The sequence below is a fragment of the Chaetodon auriga genome, chromosome 15, assembly GCF_051107435.1.
Source record: "Chaetodon auriga isolate fChaAug3 chromosome 15, fChaAug3.hap1, whole genome shotgun sequence".
NCBI classification, from domain to species: Eukaryota; Metazoa; Chordata; class Actinopteri; order Chaetodontiformes; family Chaetodontidae; genus Chaetodon; species Chaetodon auriga.
In genome coordinates, this window is record NC_135088.1 from 19,997,091 (window position 1) to 20,023,999 (window position 26,909).

Sequence of the window (26,909 nt, forward strand, 5' to 3'; positions counted from 1 at the left end):
CTGCGGAGGTCAGAGGTTTACTGCAGTCTACAGACCAGCCATTCATACACAGAGGTACTTGTATTCAAGGGAGTGCAGTACTTCTGCAGTTTCCACAGAGTACATGGAAAGATTATAGAGCAGCTTAACTAATGAAAATAGAAATTATAATTTGATTTTTTTTTTTTTTAAATGTACCTACATATTGAGTCATCTTAAACACCTTAACACTTGGTGTTGCAATTAAGAGGGCCAGAAGTGATTTTCTGCATATGAAGCACTATAACACACACTCAAAATGCCTATGTATTGCGTCATTTACAGTTGCTCAGATCAATCAAACCGAGAAACCACAAGGAGCTTTTATTGAGTACCAAATGTTGTTTTTCACAAGGATGAAAAATGGAAGAAATTTACCAAAATAGCTGGAAAAAATGGCCTGCCTGTGGTCAGGAGGAGCCGAGTCGGCTAATGGAGGAAATGGTGTAACATTAGCTGTTGTTTTAAATCTATGGTAATAGATTTAAAGTAATAGCTACAAGCACTACGACAAACACTTGTTAAATTAGCGTTAACAGTTTTCAGCTCATAACGTAACGGTCACATCCAACGTATGTTAGGATTTTCTGTTTATACCTTTCTCTCATCAGGGAAGCTAATGGATAAACGGTTGAAATAACAAACTAAATGTAATGAATAACAAGTTAAAATAGTTACCATTCGAGTTTGGTTTTCTTTCTCCACATTTCCTGCAACAACATTCAAGCGTTTTTCCTCCCACACATTTCAAAGCAAGCTACTCTGTAGTATATGTATATACTTGAGCTACAACTTCAAGGAGCTGTGCTATAAAATGTCTTTGCTAAGATTATGTGTCCTGTATGTTCATATAGGTGTTGGCTTTGTTTGAGGAGGGAGAGGAGACAACCACCGCCTTCGTCGAGCCTCTTGTCATTCTTCTTATCCTCATCGCCAATGCTGTTATCGGGGTCTGGCAGGTGAGATACACTCTTCGTCCCGCGTCTCTGTGTAAAGTGTATATACACATGACATGAGTAATGTTGTGTCTTTCCATAAAATGTTGACATGATTACAAAGACTAAGGATGCCTAAGAAGACAGTGCTGTCAAAACATCTGTATGTCCAAATAGCACAGTGTGCTGACAGCCTCACCCAATAGTAATTGGGTGAGGCTGTCAGCACTGGAGAACTTGACTCTGTGCTTCAGATCAAAACATAACCAAACCATGGAGCTCATGCAAAATGCCCTTTTGGTTCATTTGTGTTGAAGAGGAAGCAGGAATTTTTGATGCAAGCGTCAAAAATAGAGACGGGATGACCATCAGCACTTTGGGAAAGACTGCATGTTGTAATACTCTGTTAGGACACAGTGTAACAAGTGGATAAGTCTTCCAGTGGGCAAGCTACTTGGAAAATGTAGTGAGCTAAACTACCAATTACTCTACATTAAATGAAGTTTCATTACACTGAAGAAATGTAGCAGGCTAAGCTACAGCAGCATGGGAAAAGTAATAATTTGGATCCAAACTTTTTTTTTTCACACTGTACCAACTTCAGTCCAAGTTGATGCTATGAAACAGATAGACAGGCAGAAAAAAAGAGGCAAAATGAAAGAAAAAAAAAGTGTTCACGTAGTAATAAGTAGGTGTCGAGCATGTGTGTATGTTCATCTATATCTATGTTCGTGTCTGTGTGGATGTGTATCACATTGTGGGAACATAAATCTGTTTAGACAGTCATATTGTGGGGACTTGCCTCCCTTATGGGGACAACTCCCCATAATGTAAGTCATTACATTTTAGGGTGAAGACTTGGGTTAATGTTAGGATAAGGTCAGGTTTAGGTTTAAGTTGGGGTAAGGGTGTAGGCATGTAGTGTTATGGTTGGGGTAAGTCTCCAGGAAATGAATGCAAGTCTATGTAAAAGTGATGGAAACATGTGCTTGCTTTGGTATGCTCAATTTAGATGCTCACAACTGCAGGACAAACAGTGAGTTACCTAAAAATGTAATAGCTCAAGTAAAACCACAGAAACAAAAGAATAAAGATCCCAATTCTCTCTGCATCAGTTCCTCTTCATCCTCATCCTCTGCCATATTTACATCAAGTAAACTCAAGTTAACATGTTTGTATTCCCCTGCAGCAGAGGCGTCACACACACACACACACACACACACACGCGCGTGTGTGTGTGTGTCTGTGTATGTGTATGTGTATATGTATATGAGTGTGTATATATACACACACACACACACATATATATATATAGATATAGATATATAGATATATAGGTACATACATAATATTGCACATCTCTTTGCACAGGAGCGGAATGCTGAGAATGCCATTGAGGCTCTGAAAGAGTATGAACCAGAGATGGGAAAGGTGTACCGCATGAACCGCAAGGCTGTCCAGAGGATCAAAGCCAGAGACATCGTCCCAGGAGACATAGTGGAGGTGGCAGGTAAGCTGCGGCTGCACCCAGCGTAACTCTTACTGCCACTCACCAACACTAATTTATGCTTTGTCTTCCTCCTGAGGAATCTCGCAGCTGTTACCTAGCTGCCTGTATGCTACTGCTGCCACCGACATGCACAGAAACACAAACTCACACGGCCTTCGCCACCCATTCATGAGTCTGGAAACACTATTGGAATATCTTGATTACATAACAGTCTTTTCTCTGGATATGCAGGTGCCAGGGCTGCTACCCAGTTGTGTCTGTATGTGTGTATGTGAGGTTCTGTGTAAGTGGCTGTGGTCACCCCTTGTATTTAAGGCCCAGTTTAATTTTCCACAGCTTTCCCCCCTTTTCCCTTTGCTTTCCATGCTCTCAGACTCACCACCTGGACACTGCTGGATGTTTGTCAGCTCCTCACTCACACTCCCCCACGTTACATGCACATACACACAGTTCCCCTGCTGTAAACTCGCCCATGTGTGGGCAGTCTCGTCTAAAAATAGTCTTGTTGTCACTCTGGTTCCAGAACATCTGTGTATGCCAGAGTTAATGTGTGAGAGCGCACACATGCGGCAGCGACTTCACCATCAACATGACCGGTTTTGAGGGTGTAATCCTCGGCTTTGGCTAGTGATTCATCTCGGACGGCCAGGAGTGATTTGTGGGAAAGGAGGGAGAGCTCAGGATGTGTATGAGAGATCACAGCGTTCATTCATAATCACAGCACGGAAAGGCAAGCAGAGCTACATGCTGCGCTGGTTACAGTGAAGCTTTGGTGCTATTCAATTTCAGCAAGGTTTCAAAAATGAAAATGAAATCATCCATCCAAGGAACTATCTCTGAGGGCTGCAAAGACCGGCCCCCCTTAGATTCACTAAATTGTTTCCCATCTCTTTTACAGAGAGTCTAATTGCATCACTTGCGTGGAAAAATATGAAATACACTTTGTGTGTGTGTGTGTGTGTGTGTACGTGCGCGCATGCTCATGTGACTAGGAACTAGCTAGCAGTTCCTTGGAATTCGAGCTTGTTACAGCGGGTGTCCTCGATCACACATGTATGCGCACACACAGCCAGACGCAGGCAAGCCCACACAGGTTGCATGCACTAAAATGACTCTTCTCTTCTTCAACCCCCACCTGCCACCACTACCATCCTCATCACTGTCAACACCAACAGGGTCACCATGACGACGCTCCGTGCTCCATTAGGCTCATCTCTGTGACGCTGAAGTTCATAGGGAGTTGAGGTTTTATCGACACCTGTGATGACAGTGTGGAGCAGAGACCGATAGGGCTTAAAATGAACCATCTGCTGTTTGAATAAGTGATATGATGTTATTGGTGGCTGTCAGCAGCTGCTGGTGGGTCCATGGTGGTTGTCCCATTGTGGGGAAAGGAGATGAGGCAACAACTCCTTTTTTATGATGCCTTTTAAACAACTGGACATGGACAATAGATGAAAATTAGATTACAAGGCCAACTCGTTCACTGTTGATAAATGGTCTCCTTTATAGTAGGAATTACTGCATTTATATAAAGTTTCTGGGGAATTTTTTAATGGTTGTCTTTGTTGTTGGTATTGTGCTTAGAAGATGCGGACATTGTCCTTTACAGCTTGATCTAGATGTAAATGGGAAACTCTGTTGAAGACAATGCACAAGTCAAAGCTGGAAGTCCAGCTTGTTTTAAGCACAGAATGCATTAACTGGATTACTTTCAGAAGAGGTCTAAAAGTGGTGTGCACCCTGCTGCATTTTTGTAAAATATACACCATCATATATTAAGCACTCCTGTCTGCCTGACATAATCTTGTTGCTAAGCAGTTTTAAACAGGGGTAAACAGCTGAGGTAGGTGCTGCACCACACACTCTTCTCACTTAGAAAATGTGTGTCAGGAATCTTCAAGCACACACTTCTGACTAAAACATGTAGGGGTATGGTGACAAAGAAAACAAATAAATGTTTTCCTTTCCTCCATTGATTTCCCAGGCTTTCCTGTACTTCTGATTAACCGGTGGCTGTACTATGAGAACTTGATGCTAGGGGGTAAAATAAACTGTATGGAGGTATCGGAAAAGGAGACTGTTGACCACAAGTGCTTTTGAGGAGAGAAAAGAACATAAATATATTTACTCAAGTTTCCACCACCGCTGCCCGCCTGCCTTCTTGTAGGTACAGTGCCCGTGATGCCAGCCACGGTTACGACACAGTTGTGATTTTCGCCTCCACTGGAACTTTCCTGGGTTTTTTAAATGGAGTGACTGCAGCGGTCAGGTTGTCAGGAACTCCTCAAGGGTTTACACAGGACCTGAAGAGATGGAAACCTGCACTGAGCCATTCCCATTAACGAGTCACGATTATCCTGCACGTGAATGAAGACCTCTTTGCCAGTATATTATGCAAGACATTCGGATTTTGTCAGGAGTCCAGTTTTACCAAATGGAAGGAGCACTCCGGCTGGCCAAACCAGCTGACCTCATTTGTTTTGATCACCAGAATTCTCAGGCTGATGCTTTTTTTTTTTAGTAACTTTTTATTGCTTTTTGATGCGCAAAGCACTACGGATAATAGTCAGACAAATTTCTGTTCTTTCAGATATTTAAAAGACGGCCTCTCTGAACTCTACGTGGCTGTGCTAGGATTTAAATTTCTCTTATAGCAGATGGAGAGTGTCTGTGGGAGGCCGTGGCAGAAAGTGGAGGTTCGATAGGGGAGCAGGAGTCTGTGGGTAGGCGTTTGAAAAGCCTCTCTTTTCTGCCCTCGGCCAGTCCTGCTACCGTGAACCTGGAGCCCCCAGCCATCTCCCACACAAACACATCACACACTTCTCTCCCCCTCCGCCTCTCCCACTCCTGTTCTCTCACAACCCATGGGTGTCAGACAGAAAAATGTAGAGAAATATGGACATGGAAGTACAGGCTATTCAGCTACACACAGTGCGGCCTCTTCATCCGTCTCTCTCGCACCGTCTCTGTCCCATCAGGTAAGAAACTGTAAAAAATTCCCCTCGAGTCTCAGAGCATTGAGCAAATGTCAAGAGGAGATGATGGAGCTCTGAGAGAAATGAAGGAAGATCAAGAAATGAACACTGAGAAACTTATCATGAAACCACTTTGAAAAGTTTTCTCTGTGAAGTGCGCTACAGCAGACATACTGCCTGTTGAGAGTCTTTCAGCACATGAGTGAGGAAAAGCAGAAATTCAACAGGACGTCCAAACCAAAGCCATGATCGATTCACTGGGAGCCCTTGTTTTTGTTGTGATTAACTTTGAGAAGCACTGATGACTGATGACTCTGAGTTGGCATTAATGAGAAGCTTATTACACACAAAGTAATGATCAGGTCTTTTTCCTCGTCCGTCATGCTGGAAAGAAACACGTGAAGAATATTACATCTGTCTGGAGCATTTGGAGCAATTTCCCACTCCTCTGCTCTGAGATCATCGTCTTTGACTACATCAAACGATCCATTTTTCACTAGCTTGCTCTGTCCTACTATTATGAAAATATTTCCATTAAATGTTCATTGTCAGGCTCTGACAAAGAGGAAGCAATAACCATTTTGTTTTGGGGCATTAGATACTTAGAATGCTGTGGCTTTGAAATATGAGTTTAATATGCAGGCTTAATAAGCAGACTGTAAGACTAGCGGATAAGATGAAATGCATTTTGTAGATTCAATGCAGCTTCATTTGTAGTTTATGTCAGACATATGTAAGGAAGTGGTGTACCCGAGGCACAGAGAGCGCTGCAGAGAGTGAGGAGAGAACAAAAGGGAAGGGAAGAATCAATGATTTGAAAACGGTGACTCCATCAAGGTTACATCGAGCTGTTGTTTACCTGCGGCTGCAGCCTAAGCTTGGACTAAACCTGCTTGCTTCTTTGCTCTAGGATTTATTTTTTGAACATGGACGCTCGATGGGGCGTAACTGAGTGTTCACCTGCAGCTACACTTACAAACCCAAGTAGGCTTTCCTGAAGGTTTCAACTCAAACCAAACCTTCAGAGGGCCAACTGATCAGAAGGACATCTCTGCTCTGTTTCCTCCATGTTACTGTTGGCTCCTCTAGGTTGGTCTTGTGGTCATTTTTGAGCATGGCTCTCGGACTTACAGTGTTGATCTATCAGCTGGTCGGTCAGCCCACCACTTTGGTCCAGACTGAAACTCAACACCTATTGGATGGATTGCTGTGAAATTCTGTGTAGAAATTCATGGTCCCCAATTTAATTAGGTTTACTTTTGTGATCCCCTGACTTATGCTCCCTACCTGCAAGCAGGTTGACATTTGTAGCTTGTACTAGCTTCGCATATATCTACTTGATGGATTGGCACAAAATATTAGAGACATTCATGGTTCCCAGAGGATGCATAACAATGGTTTTTATGAGCCTTTGAGTGAAACTACTGGATGGATTGCTGTAAAATTTGCTACATGTATTTAAGATCCCCAGAGGAATTGTAATAACTTGCTCATCATCCATTATCATCAGGTCATATTTTCAGTTTGTCTTGTACCTTGGTTTATGACCAAAAACCTGCAAACTATTGACATTCCCACATCCTCAACTGTACTTTGAGCTTATTAGTAAAGCTTGCAAACAGGTTAAATCAGCATGGTGAACATGGTAAACATGATATCTGCTAAACGTCAGCATGTTAGCACTGTCATTGTGAGCATGTTGGCATACAGTACTAATGTTAGCTCAAAGCATCACTGTCCCTCGGGACAGTCTCACAGAGCCGTTAGCATAGCTATAGGCTCATAGTCATGAGCTTGCTTTCTTTTAGCATATTAACATTCTTTGTAGGTAATTCCAGTCTTGTTGAGTCTTTGTGTCTGTTTTTGTTTTGTTTTGTTAGTTGGTGACAAGGTACCTGCTGACATCAGACTGACCTCTATCAAGTCCACCACGCTGCGAGTGGACCAGTCCATCCTCACAGGTATTTGTCATCTCTCATCAGACACCAAACAATCCTGATTCAAGGCTATGCTCCTGTGGACCTTTATTGCGTGAAGAAGACATTCAGTTATAAGCATTGTGCAATTTTGGGCTCTGTGATGTTGTCTGTGTACTTTCATTTCCCCTTTAGGCTCTCAGTGTAACTTTGTTTGGCTCCATCACTGCTCAAACACCTCATGGTTGGTCTAATAGTCAACTGTTGCATTTATGATCTAATCCTGTACAATTGTCTGGTACAATCTTTTCTTTAGGGGAGTCTGTGTCCGTCATCAAACACACTGACCCTGTCCCTGACCCCAGAGCCGTCAACCAAGACAAAAAGAACATGCTGTTTTCTGTAAGCACATCCCCCTGGAGCTCTCTGACTCATATTTATCTTCTACCTCCATATCAGGATTTGACGTAATTATAGATAAAACTATGCAACCCTTACTTTAAGTCACGTAGTCACTGCAATCCTCAGAGGGGTTATCGCTGTTTATGATTCGTTGTTCGATTTGATAGAAACTCTTCTCTCATGTCTTAAAATGATTTCATGACCCATTTGGTCAGAGAGATGAAAATCAGGTTTCACCGGTATTCAATTTGACAGATTTTTTTTGCTTCACTTCCCCGCACTCATTTCCGTCTCTCTTTTGTCCTCAGGGCACAAACATTGCAGCAGGCCGTGCCATAGGTGTTGTTGTTGCTACCGGCGTTGCCACAGAGATAGGTAAGATCCGTAATCAGATGGCATCTACAGAACAAGAGAAGACGCCGCTGCAGCAGAAGTTGGATGAATTTGGCCAGCAGCTCTCAAAGGTCATCTCCCTGATCTGTGTCGCTGTGTGGGTCATCAACATTGGCCACTTCGGGGACCCCGTCCACGGTGGCTCTTGGGTCAGAGGGGCTATCTATTACTTCAAGATCGCTGTGGCCCTGGCTGTGGCTGCCATCCCCGAAGGCCTGCCTGCTGTCATCACCACCTGCTTGGCCCTCGGCACACGTCGCATGGCCAAGAAGAATGCCATCGTCCGCAGTCTGCCCTCAGTAGAAACCTTGGGGTGTACCTCTGTCATCTGCTCTGACAAGACCGGCACCCTCACCACCAACCAGATGTCCGTCTGCAGAGTAAGTGGCATTCAGGGAACTAAAAAATGCTTTTGACTGCTGGGCATACAGTTTAGCCCATGGAGCAGCACATTACTGTATTCCTAAGTCCTAAGTATTTAATTTCCACATCTTGCTGATTGATTACACTTCATAAAAAGCCTCTGGGAATTTCCTTTGAAGAGGTGTTATGGAGTCGAATTCGACAAAGATGAATCTTTTTTTCTTTTCATGGGGCTTTAAGAGGGATGGAAAATCCTTGTGGTGTTGAAATGTTTACCTCAGTTTGGCAGGTTTGAGATAGCTGCTGGTGGAATATCACAGGCTGGCATGACCCAGCAGCACCCAGTATATCACCAGATCAGCTCAAACGTACACTGAAGGGTTCCAAAATGTCACATCGCCTGAGTAAACACAATACAGTGATCCATATCCTGAACTATTCTGTAGGTGTCCGCATATAAATGGTCTATATATAAATTACATTAGACAACAAGTACAAAAAGATCTTATCCACAACTATTCACAAGTAGTTCTTAGGCACATAGCCTCACCCTTCCCTTTGTCTGTTTTGTATGTGCGTGCGTGTTGCTTGCTTGCCGTCTTTGCTCCAAGCACTGAGTAAATGCCAGCACTGCTGTTTGTCTTGGCTCCTGTTAAGGGCTATTCTAGCTCTATAAAAATACACACACACACACACACACACACACACACACACACACACACACACACACACACACGCACGCACGCACGCACACGCACACATATAATCTCTTAACACCTCTTGTCCTCCCATCTACCACCTCACCTCTCACCTCAGCTAATGACCTCATAGGTAAAGGCCAGTATGAGTGGGGCAGCACGAAACTTATCTTCAGGCAAAGCTGATACCACCAGACAGTGTTGGCAAGCTGAATGTCATGCATTAGTCTAGTGATTACAAAAGTACAGTTACAGTATTGCTGTTAGAATCTGGACAATCCTTATTATTTCTATTAATGTAGAAGGTGTTAGACTTTTATATAGTTTGTAAGAAAGATAAGAATTGATAGTGTGTCACATCATAAATAGATTTCTTAAAAACATTTTGAAGTCTACAGTTCAAGATCTTAATGGGTCTAAAATCTTGGACCCCATCAGAAACTGTCCTGCAGGAAAACCTTCCCGAACCTGACGTCCTTATATTAGTATTCCAAAAATTGGGATCCAAACAGATCTGATGGTGATGAAACCGGATCCAAAGTTACAGTTGAACTGAACAGCCCCCATCAGGGAGAGAACACCACCGCTGGCAGCTTCCTGATGTGTTATCAGTTAACAAGCAGCAACAAGTGGTTGAAAAGAGCAGCAATACAGTCATAATGTAAACAATGAATGTGAAGTCATGGAAAATGAATTCCCAAAATAATTTGTTTATTTGCTTCAAAGACTCATTTCTAGAAATTATTGAAAGAAAGTCCAGTTTTCTCCTCCTGCACCAACAATGAAAACATTCTCTTAAACTCTGGAAATGACAGAAGAAGAAGTTTTCTAACCAATTTAACATCTGTGAATAAAAGTCCAAAGCAGAAATATCATTCATAAGCATAAATCTTTTACACAGGCTACTGATTTCCTTAAGTCTTTTCCTCTGTGGTGACACACATCAGGGCTGATGCTGTGAACACGTGGATCCATTTGCATCCATGCAGGGATTAGACATTAACACACAAACCTGAGACCCAACCTGAACCAAACCTGAACGGTAGACTGAGTATAATTTAATTTTCCAGGTCGGAATTCGGTTCCTCAGAATCTGTAAATACCTCTAGTCGAGTTGATTTCACCTGAAGCTGGATGAAAAGCACATTTAAGCAGTGGGATGGAGCCTGGGTGGAGCTTCAGTGGGCTGAGTGGCATGGCTGAAGGTGATAGCCAGAGACACCTGTCAGTCAATTGAAAGGCACACCCCCAACCATACCAATATTTAAAGCAGGCCTGCAGCATGCAACTTCTGCTGAACAGTGTCCAATGTGGCCACAAGGGACTGCGGGATACACTAACGGTAATGACTGTCGAAGTTGATTCTCCTGCAGACTGCATGCAGTCCGTCGGCTGTTAGGCGTGACTCACTGCCGTCAGGAGAAGCAGGGAAAAATACATAATATATTTTAGCATTTTCTCGCTGGTTCAAACTGGAGTTGGCATCAGAGGACTGTGCATCTCCAGTACAACAGGAGCTCGTGCTCTTGCCGTATTTGTGCCCCTCCCTCGCGCTGCCTCCCGAGATGACGTGGAGCGTCTGCGTGATTAATGTGTAGCAGCAGGGAGTTCCCTCTAGCAGGAAGGACACGGAGGAGTGATCTCACCACAACCCTGAAACCCTCCCGCACAGAAAAAGAGCGAGGCAGGCTGGTAAATATTGACCCTCTGCCTCCGCCTATGCTCCCTAGCCTGCTGCGCTCTGCTCTCTGGTGGGAGATAAGGGAGCACATAAACACTCTCACAAAGACAAGTCAAACTTCCGCTTTACAGTTTTTTTCACCACGGTGTTTCCTGGAGATATTCATTTTCATGGTTGCTTAACTCGTCATGTTCGCTGTGCGCTCCAACAGCTCTGTTTTTATAGTTTTTTGTGCGTCAGCGTTTGAATGCCCACATGAATGTTTGCCCAGGCTTATCCATTTGTGCTTTTTCTTGGCCTGGTCTCCAGCCAGTGGCTCTGATAGCTCCATGTGTCTCCCTTCCAGTGGGGGTATCCCCATTTCCGCAGGATTTCCAGGGATTCCCCTTTGTATCCTGACAACGCACTTCCCTTTTGCCGTCACACACACGCGGACACACGCACACATCTAAAGGGTTACTCATCATTCATCCCCAAACAAGCTCAGAGGAAGTAAGTAGAAGAACACAAATTTGTGCCACTACCACTGAGTCACATGGATCACACTGGGCCTTGTTTCCTTGGAGACCACAGCAGATTAGATAGTGAGGGAAAACTGATCACAGATGAAAGAACAACCTTATTTCATTCCTTCGGCCCTGGTTTTTGTGTACTGTGTGTGCTTTTGTAGAGTACTAAGCCTGTTGGCATGGGCCCAAAATACAATGAAAAATCAGTTAACAAAATAGAGGAAATAATGGATTATACCTGTGCTGTTGGAGCCCATATTTCAGTGAGAAATTTGATGGTAATTTCAGGATATCTTGTGCCCAGGCTTCCTTCACTAATGAGAAGGCAAAGACAGAGTAAAGCAGTCAAAAACCTGCTTTGGAATCTGTCTAATCTAATCTAATCATAATCTTCGTCATAGCTAAACTATTGTATCTACTGTGCTGTTTTAAATTTAAAGTTGCTCATGTTCAGTCCTGGTTGATTTGGTGACACCCTGGGTTTACTGCTGGTAACAGTAATTGCGCTTTGATACCACTGCAAACACTCTTTGAGCAACTGCCTTATGAGAAAAACAACAGGGGGAACTAGTGTATCTGTTTATAGTGCAGCCAAACAATCGCACACTGTTCCAATAAAGAAGTCAGACAGTAATTGGCATTTTTCCATCATGTCATGAGTGTGAGACATTTTCTACACAACAGCTGGTTACAGTAAAGTCGATTACTTTGCTGAGAAGATGGAGGCGTGCAGCCTGTCAACGAACAGCTCTCTGTAGCTGCTGCTGACTGTTGCACTACCTCCTGCAATATTTAAAACTGATCTGTTGTCAAAAAATTCCCAAACTGACAATGTCCTGTTCTGTAGGTGCATTTTTGACTAACAATTGCAGTCAGTGCATTTAGTTCAGTTAGAAGTTGATTAAGCGCAAATTTAAGAAAACTTTGTTTTGACAGAGGTTCGTAAGATTCCTGTAGGTACAAATGCAGGAAATGCCTCACCAGGTCCAGTTAAGTAACTTCATACAGCTGTTATACTATGTTAAGAGAGCCAACGCAAAACAGAGAGACTCATCTAAATGACATGAACATTAGGACGGGCTCACATGCGAGCACCGTTTTCTGTGAGTTCTGTGTTCATAGGAAGGCAGTTTGAATCTGAATGGACTGTCCCTTTAAACAGACTTGCCTCTGAAATGATGAAAATAAATAATGACCTTTCATGCTCGCAATTTTTTCTCAAAATTGTATATTTTTGATAAAAAACACAATTCTTGAAAGGTCTTACAATCGAATGAAACTTAGAAAGCTGCAGCTTCAAATCTCCCTCCCAATAGTGCCGCTGTTTATTGGAGTAAAAGATGGTAAAATGTCAACACTGCTGATGTCAGAAATTACAAATGCAAAATTGCATGTTTTCACAAAAGCTATAATCTCACAGAGGCTATAATCATGATTCAGTATGACAATTATTTATGACTCACTTTGATCTCGTCCAAACTAGACTACATCAATAGACTAAATGTAGTCATCCTGTTGCCGCAGAGTTGTGAAGGAATAATTACTCCATTAAAGCGCTAAAACGTACCTTTTAGGCTCATGTGTCAGAGGGACATCAGCTGCCTCTCATCTGGCTTCTGCCATCGATTTTTTTGTTCCGTTTTAAAATAATGGGCACTGGTAAGTGAGACACACACACACACACACACACACACACACACACACACACACACAAACACTGATGAATTGAGTTTAGCCAAATAGCTGCTTCATTAATTCTTCAATCAGTCAGATTTGATGAAGCCTCAAACAGAGTTAAGCTAGGTCGTAGAGGAGTTTTCCCCTGTGTGTGTGTGTGTGTGTGTGTGTGTGTGTGTGTGTGTGTGTGTGTTTACTGTTTGGTTAACTTAAGTGCCAAATTATTTAACAAAGCTGAATGTTAATAAAGCAATGGAGGTCAAGAGTAATATTTTAACTGACTGTAAATTTGTTTGTCACTCAGAAAAGGTGTTAAGATTCACAGAGAGGCCTTGGACTGTGAATGGTGGTGTAGCTCATTCTTATAAACCTCCAGCCACAACACTCCCTCCGTATTTTTATCCATGCATTAGTATTACCAGTGCATCGTGGACCACCCTTCCTGGGGGAATTTCAGGAGGAAGATTTGCCAACAAAGCAGCCAACAAAGCAAATCTTTGGACAGCTCTGGGACTCCAGCTCTTTCACTACTTTCCCTGACTTACGCTTTGTTTCCCAGCAGTTGACTGGAGCATGTATGGCGGTGTGAGTGACTGATGAGGCTTTACACTAAGACATAAGAGCAGTGCGGCTCCCAGCTTGCCAGTGTGTTTAGAAACAGTAAAGAATGAGGGAACGAGGCAGCAGCACAGCGTCTGCTGCTCAAACTGGTGGGTTGGGTTCTTGACTCTTGCTCGCAGTTTGAACTCCTCTCCAGTGAACATTTTTCCATCCAGCAGAGTACTTCCTGTCCAGCCTTATTCGATTTTCCTGATGCTTTACAACCTTTTATTTATCCAGAGCAAGGCAAGAATAGAATAATTAATTAGAAGCATCCTGCCTCAGAGAATTTACACAAAAAAACAGCCTTCACTCTTTATCTGAAGTGTGTTTTGAACCATGGGCTGATGTGTGAATTGCAAGCTGGTGCCACCGTGGCAGTAAATCACTTTTGGAAATTTGAGTCCTCAAGATATACTAGCATCACCACTACATTCCATGTTGGCATTCTTTGACAACAAAGGTGCTATATTACCTCTGTGAGCACGTTCACCTCGAGGACACGCCCACACCTCAGAGCTGCCCAGTTTTCAGAAGGTGAAACATTAGAAGATTAACTTCTTGAACCGTGATTTTCAGCGTAATGTGTGGATGTCTAGCTTTTGAAAGAACAAATAACACATTCTTTCTTTTACAGATGATAAGCTGGATTCATAAGCAATCATATGCACTTTTGCTCAGTTTGACACACTAAGTTTTTCTGCTGCAGCTTGCAGTGGCTAATGCTTGTCACTGACATCACTGTGTTGCCATACTGACATAATGAATCTCCTCTACTTTTGCTACTGTTGGACTGTGTTTTAGCATTTACTGTTGTTCCATAATTGTTAAAGTACTTGTGGCCTCTGTGACCACTGTGGAAAAGTCTGACATAGTCTCACTCTAAGTCACTTTAAGGGGCAATTTATGTAGACAACAGTTTGAAATATCACAAAATATGAAATACATATAAATCATGTATGTGTTTGTTCTGAATTTGATTGAACTTACAGTGTTATCAGACCATGTAAATTACAGATTACAGACTTAGACTCTGAACAATATTCAGTGCTCAAGCAACATGCTTCAATTGTGAATCCAAAAAAAGGGTCTGTTAGGGTTGTGGAAAATAAAGGAATAGTTTACTTCAAGATAATTGTGCACTGTAGTCACTGCAGCTTTGACCAGCTGGCTAACTGTACGGCCTTGGACTGTGTTTGCCTCTTCTCCTCTCCAGATGTTCATTGCAGACAAGGTGGAAGATTCAAGCTGCGCCCTCCATGAGTTCTCAATAACTGGGTCTACATATGCCCCTGAGGGACAAATGTGAGTGTCACAGTTTAAAGATGCGTTGCTTTTATTGGGGAAAATCTGTCGGCCTGAAAACCTCATTATATAAACAATGTCTGTTCTACCAAAGCATTTTAAAATGCTTATTATTTATTATTCAATTCTATGTCTTGTCCTGAAATTCTGCTTTATTTCAAAACAAGATATAATATAAATAGATGAAGTTGAGCAAACTGTGAAGTAGCCTGTGGTCCAAGATTTGTTACATCACTGCTAATGAATCCCAAAATCTGTCTCTAGCTGTCCTTTATGTGTTGCTATGGCAATTTCTGCGATAACCAGGGAAATAGTAATCCGGGACACTTCTGTTGCATATTGCTGTGTGCTGTTATTACTGGAAGATAAATACATTCATAGTAGCAATCATGTTAAAATAAGAACACCTTTACTCCTCCACTACGCTTCATTCCTATTGCATGACACCCCCTCTTGGTTATAATAGTGTTGAGGTGGAGCGATAACTTCAAATGAACCAAGTAAAAAAGATGATCAGTTGTGTGTTCGTTTGGATTCAGAATGTTTTTTGTTTTTTTTTGTTTTTAATCTTTGTAAATATGTGTTTGTGGAGGAATGTAGGTGGGTGACTCGTCATTAGGTATGAGAAAGCTTCCACGGGTCATTGTGTATGCATGTTGTTTGTTTTGCTGTTTGGTGAGTACAGCATTGTGACTCTGCATGAACCTGTCCATTTCATAACAGCAGAGTGTGGGTTATTGTGTGGGAGCTTCGCTAGCAACGGTTGCAGTCTCTACTGGGAAGGGATCCATGGTTGTCATGCAATCAGCACCCCTTGTCACGAACACACACACACACACACACACACGCACACGCACACACTGCTTACTACTGTACAACCACTGTTTCTTCAGTCAACTTTGGAATGCTAAACAACTGAATGTCTTCCCCACTCATGCATATTGATGAGGTTACTGTGTCTGAGGAGTAGTCAACTGTGAAGTGTTTTTCCCTTGTGCTTTGCTGTTGTGAGTGACATTTTGTGTGTGTGTGTGTGTGTGTGTATGTGTGTGTATTTTCCTTGTAGACTGAAAGGAGACAGGGCCGTCCAGTGTGGAGACTATGATGGACTTTTGGAGTTGGCCACTGTATGCTCAATGTGCAATGACTCTTCACTGGACTACAATGAGGTCATTAACACACACATGCTGATCATTTTACAGTTAGAATTTGTTCCCGCTTCTACACCTGACATCCTTTATAAGCTTCTATGCGAATAACCATCTGCAACACATACAGTATTGTGTAGGTTTGGGTGTTTTTTGCAATTACAGTATGTACACACTGCATTGATTCCATAAAAGATAGAACTGCAACACACACCCACACACTCGCACACACACACATGCACACATACGCCTTCTTTTCTTCTTCAGCTGATCTAATTTTACTCTGATGTATTATCTTTTTCTCTGGTTTGGATTGCTTTTCTCACCTCTTTGTCAGCACCATGGTATCATAGTAACCACGCTGAGGAGAGAGGGATAAGGCACTTCTCAACTCCCATGTTTCCTCCCAGACTAACTGTCTCTGTTCTCGTAAATGGTTGTTTAGCCACCAGTTTTCTGCGTTTTTGAATAAAGAGCCCAAGTGTGAGATCAAAGCCCGCTAAAGGGAAAGAGAGAGAGGGGGCAGAGCAGCCGAGTGCGAGGGGGAGAGAGGTATTATATTGCTGTCTATGCCTGGTCACACACAAGTAAATGATGTGTGGTACGCCATTACTGCGCCATCTCACCTACTCCACATATCAGCTGGCAAGGGCACACTCTTGAAAACACCTTTCAACGTGTGATTCAACATTTGCGGAGGCAGAGGTGAATGACCTACACATTTGCTCAGGAGTCATTCTTCTGTCATCTTGAAGAGGGTCGTTCACATTTAATGGTGGAAACAGTGTATGAGTGTAAGCGTGTTTCTCCGCAGACTTTAATTAAAAGATTAGAAAGGAATCTGACATTAATGACTCAGTCACCTCTGAAATGCTTTCTGTATAAGTCAACTTATAAGTCAACTTATAAGTCAAATATATATACTATAAAATATTTTCTGAATTCAGTTTTATTCAGCAACATGTTTTGATGTATTTCTGTTCTCTCCCAGGCCAAAGGGGTTTATGAGAAGGTGGGTGAAGCCACAGAGACAGCTCTCACCACCTTGGTGGAGAAGATGAACGTCTTCAAGACTGACCTGTCTGGACTCAGCAAGGTGGAACGTGCCGGCTGCTGCAACTCGGTAAGCTACTGTACATGTGGAGCAGCGTGTGACCCTGCTGTGGGATGTTTGTCTGCATTGCTCCACAGATTTTACACATCAAAGTTAGACAGAAGTGAACTTGCCAGCCCTGCAGAGGATGGTCCTCATCTCTGCTCAAGGCTGCATTAGCTGCTACTCGCATAACACACCTGAATCTCTCATCCAACCCTCGGCATCTGATTGCGTTGTGTTTTAATTCATGTTTTACACAGCATAACAGGTTTTTAGAATTCGGGGTTGCAGTACCCACCTTTATTTATTCGTTCCTTGACGGTGAGCATATTGTTTGCCTCAACAACTGGCATGTCTGCTGCGGGCTTTGCGCTACTCAGCATGAATTTGCCAATGAGACTGTAAAGTATTCCGCTCATTGGCTGGCTGTGGGGATGATGTAATTACCTTGTGTGCCCCATATTTATGTCAGGTAATATCTGACATTTAAGTATTGTTCACGGCGACTTATAATGAATCAACAGGCCAGGGTTTAGTATCTCACTGAAAGACTATTTAATAAAGCACAGGGTTGTTTGCAGAAACATGTGTTTTGCTTCAGGGTGTGAACCTCTGATTGTTTAGTTATGAGTTAAGTGTCTTCAGCTTATCACAGGTTAACTGCTTGATCTCCACTGAGAAGATGTCATGTCAACATGGAAAGTGTTGAGCCTGACCTGTGCATGAGGGTATGTCTGACCGACCACGACTTTAGACGAGTGAATTTAGATGAGATGACACAGCTAGAAAACAGAACAGAGGAGGAGGATAAATTCCCAGCATGCCATGTCAAGACAAACCATCGCTCTCCCTGTTTGATAGAGAGGAGAAGTTTGTCATGTTGACAGATTGCAGGACATCCACAGCCTGTCATGTGTATCAGCATTAGCAAAGACTCTGAACTAGAGGGACACCTACTGGTAGGACAAGGCTTGACACTAAATGCAGGTAATGGAGTATGTAAGGAACAGGGCTGTTTTTAGACTGAGTTTTGTAATTGGTCTACCTCCTTGTCAGCATTTTGCTGTTGTTTTCCATATTCTTCCAGTTGTTATTGCTAACTGTCCTCAGCCAGTTCCACATTATCACTGAGGCAGCAGCCAGACACCCAGACAAGGTGCTTGAGTGCTTGGTTGAAAGTGTCATCCTTCAGCTGTCAGCAGTTCAGCCAAACCTCTCAGTCATCCACCAGCTGCCAGCATGACAGCTGCCCACAAATACAGCTACTTAGCTCACTCTCTGGCTCTTTGTCATTTTCTTCTTCTTCCCTCTTTTTCACCCATCAGGTGATCAGACAGCTGATGAAGAAGGAGTTCACCCTGGAGTTCTCTCGTGATCGCAAGTCCATGTCAGTCTACTGCACCCCCGTCAAGCCGGGCTCCCAGAGCAAGATGTTCGTCAAGGCATGAATGAATAATACAATCACAAATGCACAGACAGACTTTTCATCACTTCTAATCATTGTCACCGTTGATTGATATTCTTCTCTCGTGTCAACTACATTCGTCCTCACAGGGTGCTCCAGAGAGTGTGATCGAGCGGTGTCAGTACCTGCGAGTGGGTACAGGCAAGGTGACGCTGACACCAGGCCTGCGTGACCAGCTCATGTCTAAGATCAGGGACTGGGGGACAGGCAGGGACACCTTGCGCTGCCTAGCGCTGGCCACTCATGACACCCCGCCGCGCAGAGAAGACATGGACTTGGAGAATTCCAGCAAGTTTGTACAGTATGAGGTACAGCAGAGGATTGTGTTTAGCTTATAAATCCATGCAGTTCAAACAAGCTCATATTTCAGTCTTCCTTTTTAAAATAATGACTCACTTTTTTAGAATTTAAAGAGATAGTTTGACATTTTGGGAAACATTCTTTTGCTTTCTTGCCAAGTGTCTGTCCCCTAAATATCAACCTGGAGCCACTTATCTAGTCTGAGGACCAAGGATGTCTGGGCCTTGTCTGTTAGGGCCCTCAGGAGATCAGACTGGCAGGCTCCTCATCCTCCTTTAAATCTCTCTTAAAAACATATTTTTCCAAGTGTGCTCTGTGGTCTGAATTCACCTTTACCTGTGAAGTCACAGCTGAAACCTATTTCATTCTTTCTCATATGTAGCTCCTATTGCTCAGTGTTGTATTACTTTTAAATTGTTTCATCATCATTTGACTGGCATTTTTATTTTGTCTTGTAAAGCACTTTGTAACTTTGATTTTGAAGTGCGATAGAAATAAAGTTCTATTATTATTATTATTGTTGTATTCAGCAGCAATACAAATAAAAAAAGGTGAAGTCCTGTGCAATCTAATCCCCCTCTTTTTTTCCTGTTTCCATTCAGTTGGGTCTCACGTTTGTTGGCTGTGTGGGCATGCTTGACCCGCCCAGGAAGGAAGTGATCGGGTCAGTGAAGCTGTGTAACGAGGCAGGTATACGTGTTATCATGATCACGGGAGACAACAAGGGCACTGCTGTGGCCATCTGCAGACGAATTGGCATCTTTGGTGAGGATGAGGATGTGACAGGAAAGGCCTACACAGGCCGTGAGTTTGATGATCTGCCGCAGGACGCCCAGAGAGAAGCCGTCAAACGGGCACGATGCTTCGCCCGCGTCGAGCCAGCGCACAAGTCTAAGATCGTGGGATACCTACAATCATTCGATGAGATCACTGCCATGGTGAGGAGAAGTGATGATGCAACTTGCTCAACTCAGAGCTCTAATGAGTCTTACTAGTGTACTCTTACGGCACCCACCCACCCCCTTCAACCCTTACAACCCCTTACACTCTTCTCTGCTTCTTACAAATCCACACACTGCATGTTTCCTTTGTCATATATTTCTTTAGACCTGTTGCATGGCAAAAAAAATGCCTTTTCTCCTTCCTTCAACTGTGCATTTTTCCAATGACTTGTGGAGATTGCTTGAGAAGAGGCCAGTGAGGCATGACATGTTTCAGGTCTCTCTGAGTCTGCTCTCTCAGACACTGCTATCAAAAGCTGTCATCTCTAGCCCGCTCTGCTGCTTCCTATCTGACACGCGTCTCAGAAGAGGGGTTGATCCGAGGTAGAAGATGGGAGGGAGGGAGGGAGACAACAATATCACCATTTGCCTGTCAGACTAACCCCACCATTCACCACAGTCTAAAGCTGCTTTAGGCCCTGCCATGACAGATTAATGCATCTCACTTGCTCAGCTTTAGCTTAATCCTGTCTGGATCTGAAACGATAATGAGACTTTACATAATGAGGTTCATTTTCAATCAGCGTTAGTTTGTTAGAGACATCAGTTTAAAGAATAATCTTCCTTAATAATGTAATGTGGGCGCCGTATTTTAAGAGTAAACACACCAAGCAAGAGGAGTAACAGTTTTCTGTCACATTTAATACACTCTAGCACTGGTTTGTGCCAAAGAAGTTATTTAAACTTTTATTGTTCAAAGAGGTTTTTTCAGCTTTCCTGAAAATATTCCTTTGTTATTTTTTTTTTTAATAATGTTGTCACAGACAGGAGATGGTGTGAATGATGCCCCGGCCCTGAAGAAAGCAGAGATTGGCATTGCCATGGGCTCCGGCACAGCGGTGGCCAAGTCAGCATCTGAGATGGTGCTGTCTGATGATAACTTCTCCACCATAGTGGCTGCTGTGGAGGAGGGCAGAGCCATCTACAACAACATGAAGCAGTTCATCAGATACCTCATCTCCTCTAACGTGGGAGAAGTTGTCTGGTGAGGAACAGAAACGGATACATCCTCCATGTGGGACTATTCACCTTCAGTCTGATGTCCTCAGCTGACATTTGTGTGTCTACTCACTGTCTGTCTCCAGCATCTTCCTGACAGCCATCCTGGGTCTCCCTGAGGCTTTGATCCCAGTCCAGCTGCTGTGGGTAAATCTGGTGACTGATGGTCTGCCTGCCACCGCTCTGGGCTTTAACCCTCCAGACCTGGACATCATGGACAAACCTCCCCGCAACCCCAAGGAGCCTCTCATCTCCGGCTGGCTCTTCTTCAGATACCTGGCCATTGGAGGTAGTATTAGCTCTGACCTGAATAAACTACTCACAATCAGTGTGCAATGTCATATTGTAGACGTGCTTATGGGGTTGAACCCAAACGGAACACATGGTAATCTAATCACCCAAGCATTGTCCAGAGACTAATAAAGTCTTGCACTGAAGTAACAATATGAGCTGTCTTACCTTAAAACAGCCATTTCTTCCTCAACAGTTTCTGTGCACCAACCATGTACCACCTTGACCAGGTTGCTATGTTCAAATAGCTAATAATGTGGCTATTATTTAGCCCATGTGCATGTGCATTTCAAAATGATGTGGTTTAGAAACCAAATCTGTAACTAAACACCATCCATCCATATAGTTACTGAAGACTTCTTTCTTTTATGCCTGACAAATGGCATCAGATGGGATCTGGTGTAAGCGTGTTTCTCCCTGTTGTTCCTGTAGGATATGTGGGTCTTGGAACAGTCGGTGCTGCCACATGGTGGTACCTGTTTGATGAAGATGGCCCACAAGTGTCTTTCTATCAGCTGGTAAGTCGCAAAACATTGTTCTAGTCAATCTTCTTGTATTTCCTGCAGCACAGTCCCATCCTCAGAATATGTTTTTTCCATTATATTTTATCTATATATTACGTTCCCCCTTACAGCCTTCTTTACATTCCCCGCTGTCAGACACAGTTATGTTGGGTGATCCCAGCAGAGTACAGAAATAGACAAGGAAGTAAGACCCATGTGGTTTGATTGCACACAGGGTGGGAATGAGGCCAAGGTTTCGCAGCTGTTCCCCCATCAGATCTGAGCTCCATCAAAACAGGTCGCAGAGGTCCTGGTGACATCCTGCTGCCACACATGCAGTCACACGTACTCACACACTAACTCCTGTCTGTCTCTCCCTACAGAGACACTTCATGCAGTGTACTGAGGACAACCCCATGTTCCAGAACATAGACTGTGAGGTGTTTGAATCCCGCTACCCCACCACCATGGCCCTGTCTGTGCTGGTCACTATTGAAATGTTCAACGCACTCAACAGGTCAGTCATCTTCTGTTGTGATGGTGGGGTAAACACTCCTTTAATGTCACCGCTGACAGATATTTAAAAAGAAGACACTGTCATCCAACAAGAAAGCACTCCCTCACACAGGCATGGCAGGGATAACGGCATGGTAACACATCCATCACAAACATCAAGTCTTTTTACGGCTGAACGAGTCAAAGTTCCTGTTTAGAAATATAATGTCTTTTGATTCTGCATTTGGTTAATGTGGCAAAGGAATCGAGCTGAGCCGCACATCATAACAAATGGAATAATGCTTATTTGAGGAGGCAGAAAATAAAAGGAGCAGTGGTATGAAGGGAAAATTCCTCGTGTTTTTGCCAGGATTGCTCATGGAGCAAGCCTGTCAGTAGCTCCCTATAGAAGCAAATGCTAATGTCTCATTTAGGAAAGAATCTGAGGAAGGGAACGTTCAAATAAAGAGCCAAGACAGTCAGTGAAACTGACAGAGGGGACACATGTTTACATGGTTGCTACTACCCATATAAGGAGGGAGACTTGTTGTTATGATGCATTCAGAGTTACATTTGATTAATTGCAAAGTCATCCTAACTAAATATCAGCTTATTTCATTCATTGTAATGCAATTTTCATACAAGAAACTAATAAAATCTTCTGTCAGCTTGCCAGAATCATTCGATCTTTGCAGCAAGATAGGATAACTTCCATCTAAGTCCCCACTGTCAGCCTGTATTTATCTATTCTTTCCTCACCAGTTTGTCTGAGAACCAGTCCCTGGTCAGGATGCCTCCCTGGGTCAATATCTGGCTCCTGGGAGCCATCATCCTCTCTCTGTCCCTGCACTTCCTAATCCTCTACGTTGAGCCTCTGCCGGTGAGCACTCACTTACAGGACACTTAGACACTTAGTAGACTCTGTCTATTGGGCCAGCTATGAGAAAAAACTGATACTGATAATACTCATACATACTGTAACGTGGTTCAAATTCATGACCATAATTGACAATGTTAACATGAGAGTTGATTCTAACGCCAAAGAAATACCCCGAGTGAAAAATACAGTGGCGTTGAGAGCTGAAAACACAGGTAAATGACCAAAACACCTCAACCCAATTGACAACACATGTAGCATCATACAGAAACACAATATACAGAAACACCCCTACAAGTCGCACAGACTGTGAGTTACAAACAGAAGTTTCCAGAGGTCACTGACTGTGGTGGGCATGTTCAGCACTTTTTAGTGTTGTTAACTTGTTTTGTTGTGTTCTGTGCAGCTGCAGCATTCCTATATTTAGTTGTGTTTTCTGTATCTGCAGCATCTTTCTGTATTTGGTTTGATTGTGTGTATTTGGTTGTGTTTTCTTACTTTGCAGCTTTTTGTCTGAATGCTGTGCATGTGCTGTCAAGTCGGTGGAGGTGTCTCCTTTAATTGCTCATGTTTTGTCTTGTTTCTGCTGATGTTTGTTTTCTTAAGTTGCAGTGCATTGAGCTGTCAGGGCCGCGGTAGACGAGGTTTCAGTACACAATGTCTACTGTATCTCCGTCTACCATCCACTGCATTATTATAGAGTTTCTGACTTTTTGGGTTTCCTCTGTCCCGCAGCTGATCTTCCAGGTGACCCCCCTGCACTGGTCCCAGTGGATCGTGGTCCTGAAGATTTCCATCCCAGTCATCCTCCTGGATGAGGCACTGAAATATATATCCAGGAACCATCTAGAAGGTATGTTGAGCCCTGTAGGTCCACTTTTCCAATGAATCAGCCCTCAACAATTGAGGAGTTATGAGTGTGAATGAATGTTTTTCATGCTGAAAACCAGATTTTACTGACAAGTCTCTTCTGCTCTTTTTTCTCTCCTGCATTTCTAATTCAGCCTAAATTCTTATTATCTCACCTTCTGTCAAAAGGTACTCTATTTCCAACCTCTTCATGCCTTCTCCTCTCTCCAGTAGAAACTCACAGCTATAGACTAATGGCACTAGTAATGTTTACTAAATGTGTTTTTTTTTAATGCCCTGCAGGTGATGAAGAGAAGAAATACCGGAGGAGATGGCAGCTCAACTAAGACCTCTCCCTCGACACACTCACACACTTAGACACACGCCTATCCTCTTCCCTGTACGAGCTAGGAACCTTTTCTCTCCCCTGTCCTCATTCCCCACTCCTGCATGTCCAACAAACCACCACTAGAAATGAGCAGTGGCTTGCATGAGAACGAGTGTACAAGAAATTGAGCATGCGTGTTCCTGCGAGCATGGCTTTGTACGAGTGTGTGAGTAAATGAGCAGTGGGTGTGCGCGTGTGTGTGTGTGTGTGTGTGTGTGTGTGTGTGTGTGTGTTTGTGTGTGTCAACAGGCACATACAGGCCTGTCTTTATAGATGCGAGAGCGAGAAACACCCGCAGAAAAAGATACACCTGCCCAGGGCTCCGCTTTTCAAAGATTTCTGCTCATTGGTTTTTTGACTGTACAGTACAAACATAGTGGTGCAGTAACTGGACTTTGGGGAGGGAAGGAGAGGGAGGACAGGGGAACGGAGGATGATGATACTGGGTGGAAGGGGAGGGGAGGGGAGGGGAGGGGAGGGGAGGGGGGTTGAAATTAGCACAGAGCCCGAAAGAGAGATTGAGAGGTCTGCCATGGAGAAGAGACTGGTGTTCACACTGGTACAAGAAGAGCATCAGCAAGAATGTGGAAGGTGAAAACAGCTCCTGACCAGTGTAGAGAGCCATCGTACCTGTGTGCATCCACAAAAACGTTACCTGGAGGTACTGCCCTGTCCTCTGCCACCCACACTACTGGCACTGAATTCCAGCCAGCTCTGCAAGAACATGGTCTTGTCAGCACAGCACAATTGTATCTCTGGCCAGTTTGTCACAGCGCTGCTCCTTCATCCCTTTTGTCTCTCACCACATACAAAGTGTAACTCCTGTCAGCTGTGCAGAATGACTCCTTTCTCCATCTCTCTGTCTCTCTTTCTCGCTCTCTGTTGAGGAGGCAGCTGTGGGCCCGGGGGTCGGGATGTTATCGGGCTCTCTGGTTAGGCTGTGGAGATGTCACTCCACCTAAAGGTGTGAATAGCTTTACGCTGCTTGGCCGCTTCCTTCGGCTCTTAAATCGAGGAGCTGAGGTCAGCTCACAGACTTGATAAAAATAGAACTAAAAAATAAAATAAATAAAAATGTCAAACATCAACCGAACCAGCATATCAGTAGAGTAGTTGCCAGCCAGTCCACCCAGCTGGTCCTGTTAAGCCTCACTGTAATGTCCATCTGCTGTGCTGCCATTGGAGTTTTAGCTGTCTAGATATCTAAATGAAATGCAGATCTGAACAGCAGGATGAAGCTCCATGACATTTTGTGCAGAATAATTGTCTTGGAGCATCATGTTGTTGCTCTCCCTTTAATTTATTCAGTTATTCCTAACCCTGCACCAGCGCTAAGGTGTGTGTGTGTGCATACAGTATAGCCTTACTTGAATTAATTTGTCTAATTTGTCTCCATAGGCTTTTCAGGCGTTGAATCGCACAGATGATGTAGTTAAAGTAAGTTAAGGAATGGCAACTAAACTGCTTGATTGTCTCAGTCTCACTAGCTCGTGAATCATTTATATATTAAGCACATTGAACATCCATGCCTTACACAGCCCACTGCACCTCCACATTGGATATGTGGTCGAAATGAATGTGTTTCTGCTAACCTTTAATTAGCCTTTTACCCACCGCCATCACTCTCACTCAGACGTGCCCAATCAGTGATATTCATACTGATAAACTGAGGTCTTGAAGACTCTGAATGTCCACCTGGACTGAGGCATGTTTGATAGGAAACCTGTTTTGCTTTGTGCGCTGCTCCCTCAGCTCCTCCTGCTCTCTCAGTGCTTTAGCGACTCACTTGGGTATTGTTTTATAATGACTAAATAGTAATGTATTTGACTGAATGAACCCACAGGGTTTGGATTGTGTCTTTAAGTCTTAATTATGGGTTTTGTGTTGGGCCCTGGTGCTCTGTGGACTGGGTCAGCAGTGTGTTTGGTCTCTTGTTTCTTCCACATAGGATAGAGGAGAGCGTGCACCAAAAAAAAAAAAAAAAAAAAAAAACTTAGTAAAGATGCTGGATCAGAAACATGAATCTGCTCTGTCAGCTGCTTCTATTGAATTCAAATGAATTTAAAAGCAATGTTTTGATTGCCGAGATCTTCAAGGCAACTGTTGCCTGGTGAAGATATTTGTCCAATTTTCTTTGAATTAAATGAACTGGGAGTTGTTGACAAACTGTGCAGATCTTTCTTCTTTCCCCCCTTTTCTTTTTTTCCAGACCTGATCTCAACAGCCGGACTGATTCCCACAGTGTGACATACAATAGATCACAGTTCAGAATCTAACGGAAAGTCTATTTTGTTGCTTAGTGATATTCTTTTCTCACTCCAGGGGATAACTAGCCAAACTCGGATGGCATGACATCATTGATTCCAGATATTTGCAGCTCTACAGGCTCTCTGGGGTGACTATTGGAAATGTACAGTAGACAATCACTCAGTTGAGGAAGAAAATCAAGGGAAAGTAGACTAAGAAGTTGATTAAAACACATCACCAGAGACAGAAATCAGCCGTTATGTTG

General features: G+C 43.3%; 1 protein-coding gene across 2 annotated transcripts in view; it reads left to right on the plus strand.

Annotated features, from left to right (window-relative positions):
- The window catches only part of atp2a3 (ATPase sarcoplasmic/endoplasmic reticulum Ca2+ transporting 3), a 43,313-nt gene extending 16,948 nt beyond the window's left edge, over positions 1-26,365 (plus strand). Inside the window, exons 4-22 of one of the 2 annotated variants that reach the window (XM_076751452.1) lie at positions 873-977; positions 2,325-2,463; positions 7,322-7,402; positions 7,674-7,759; positions 8,068-8,532; positions 14,897-14,985; positions 16,052-16,154; positions 17,125-17,256; positions 18,555-18,671; positions 18,784-19,002; positions 19,597-19,932; positions 20,760-20,980; positions 21,081-21,283; positions 21,718-21,803; positions 22,172-22,305; positions 23,046-23,163; positions 23,896-24,013; positions 24,165-24,198; positions 24,313-26,365. In XM_076751452.1, the coding sequence (XP_076607567.1) occupies positions 873-977; positions 2,325-2,463; positions 7,322-7,402; positions 7,674-7,759; positions 8,068-8,532; positions 14,897-14,985; positions 16,052-16,154; positions 17,125-17,256; positions 18,555-18,671; positions 18,784-19,002; positions 19,597-19,932; positions 20,760-20,980; positions 21,081-21,283; positions 21,718-21,803; positions 22,172-22,305; positions 23,046-23,163; positions 23,896-24,013; positions 24,165-24,169 (2,757 nt within the window). In that variant the 3' untranslated portion in view covers positions 24,170-24,198; positions 24,313-26,365. The remainder of the gene's footprint in view (positions 1-872; positions 978-2,324; positions 2,464-7,321; positions 7,403-7,673; positions 7,760-8,067; positions 8,533-14,896; positions 14,986-16,051; positions 16,155-17,124; positions 17,257-18,554; positions 18,672-18,783; positions 19,003-19,596; positions 19,933-20,759; positions 20,981-21,080; positions 21,284-21,717; positions 21,804-22,171; positions 22,306-23,045; positions 23,164-23,895; positions 24,014-24,164; positions 24,199-24,312) is intronic. The other variant, XM_076751451.1, reaches the window with a different exon arrangement.
- The last annotated feature ends 544 nt before the right edge of the window (positions 26,366-26,909 follow it).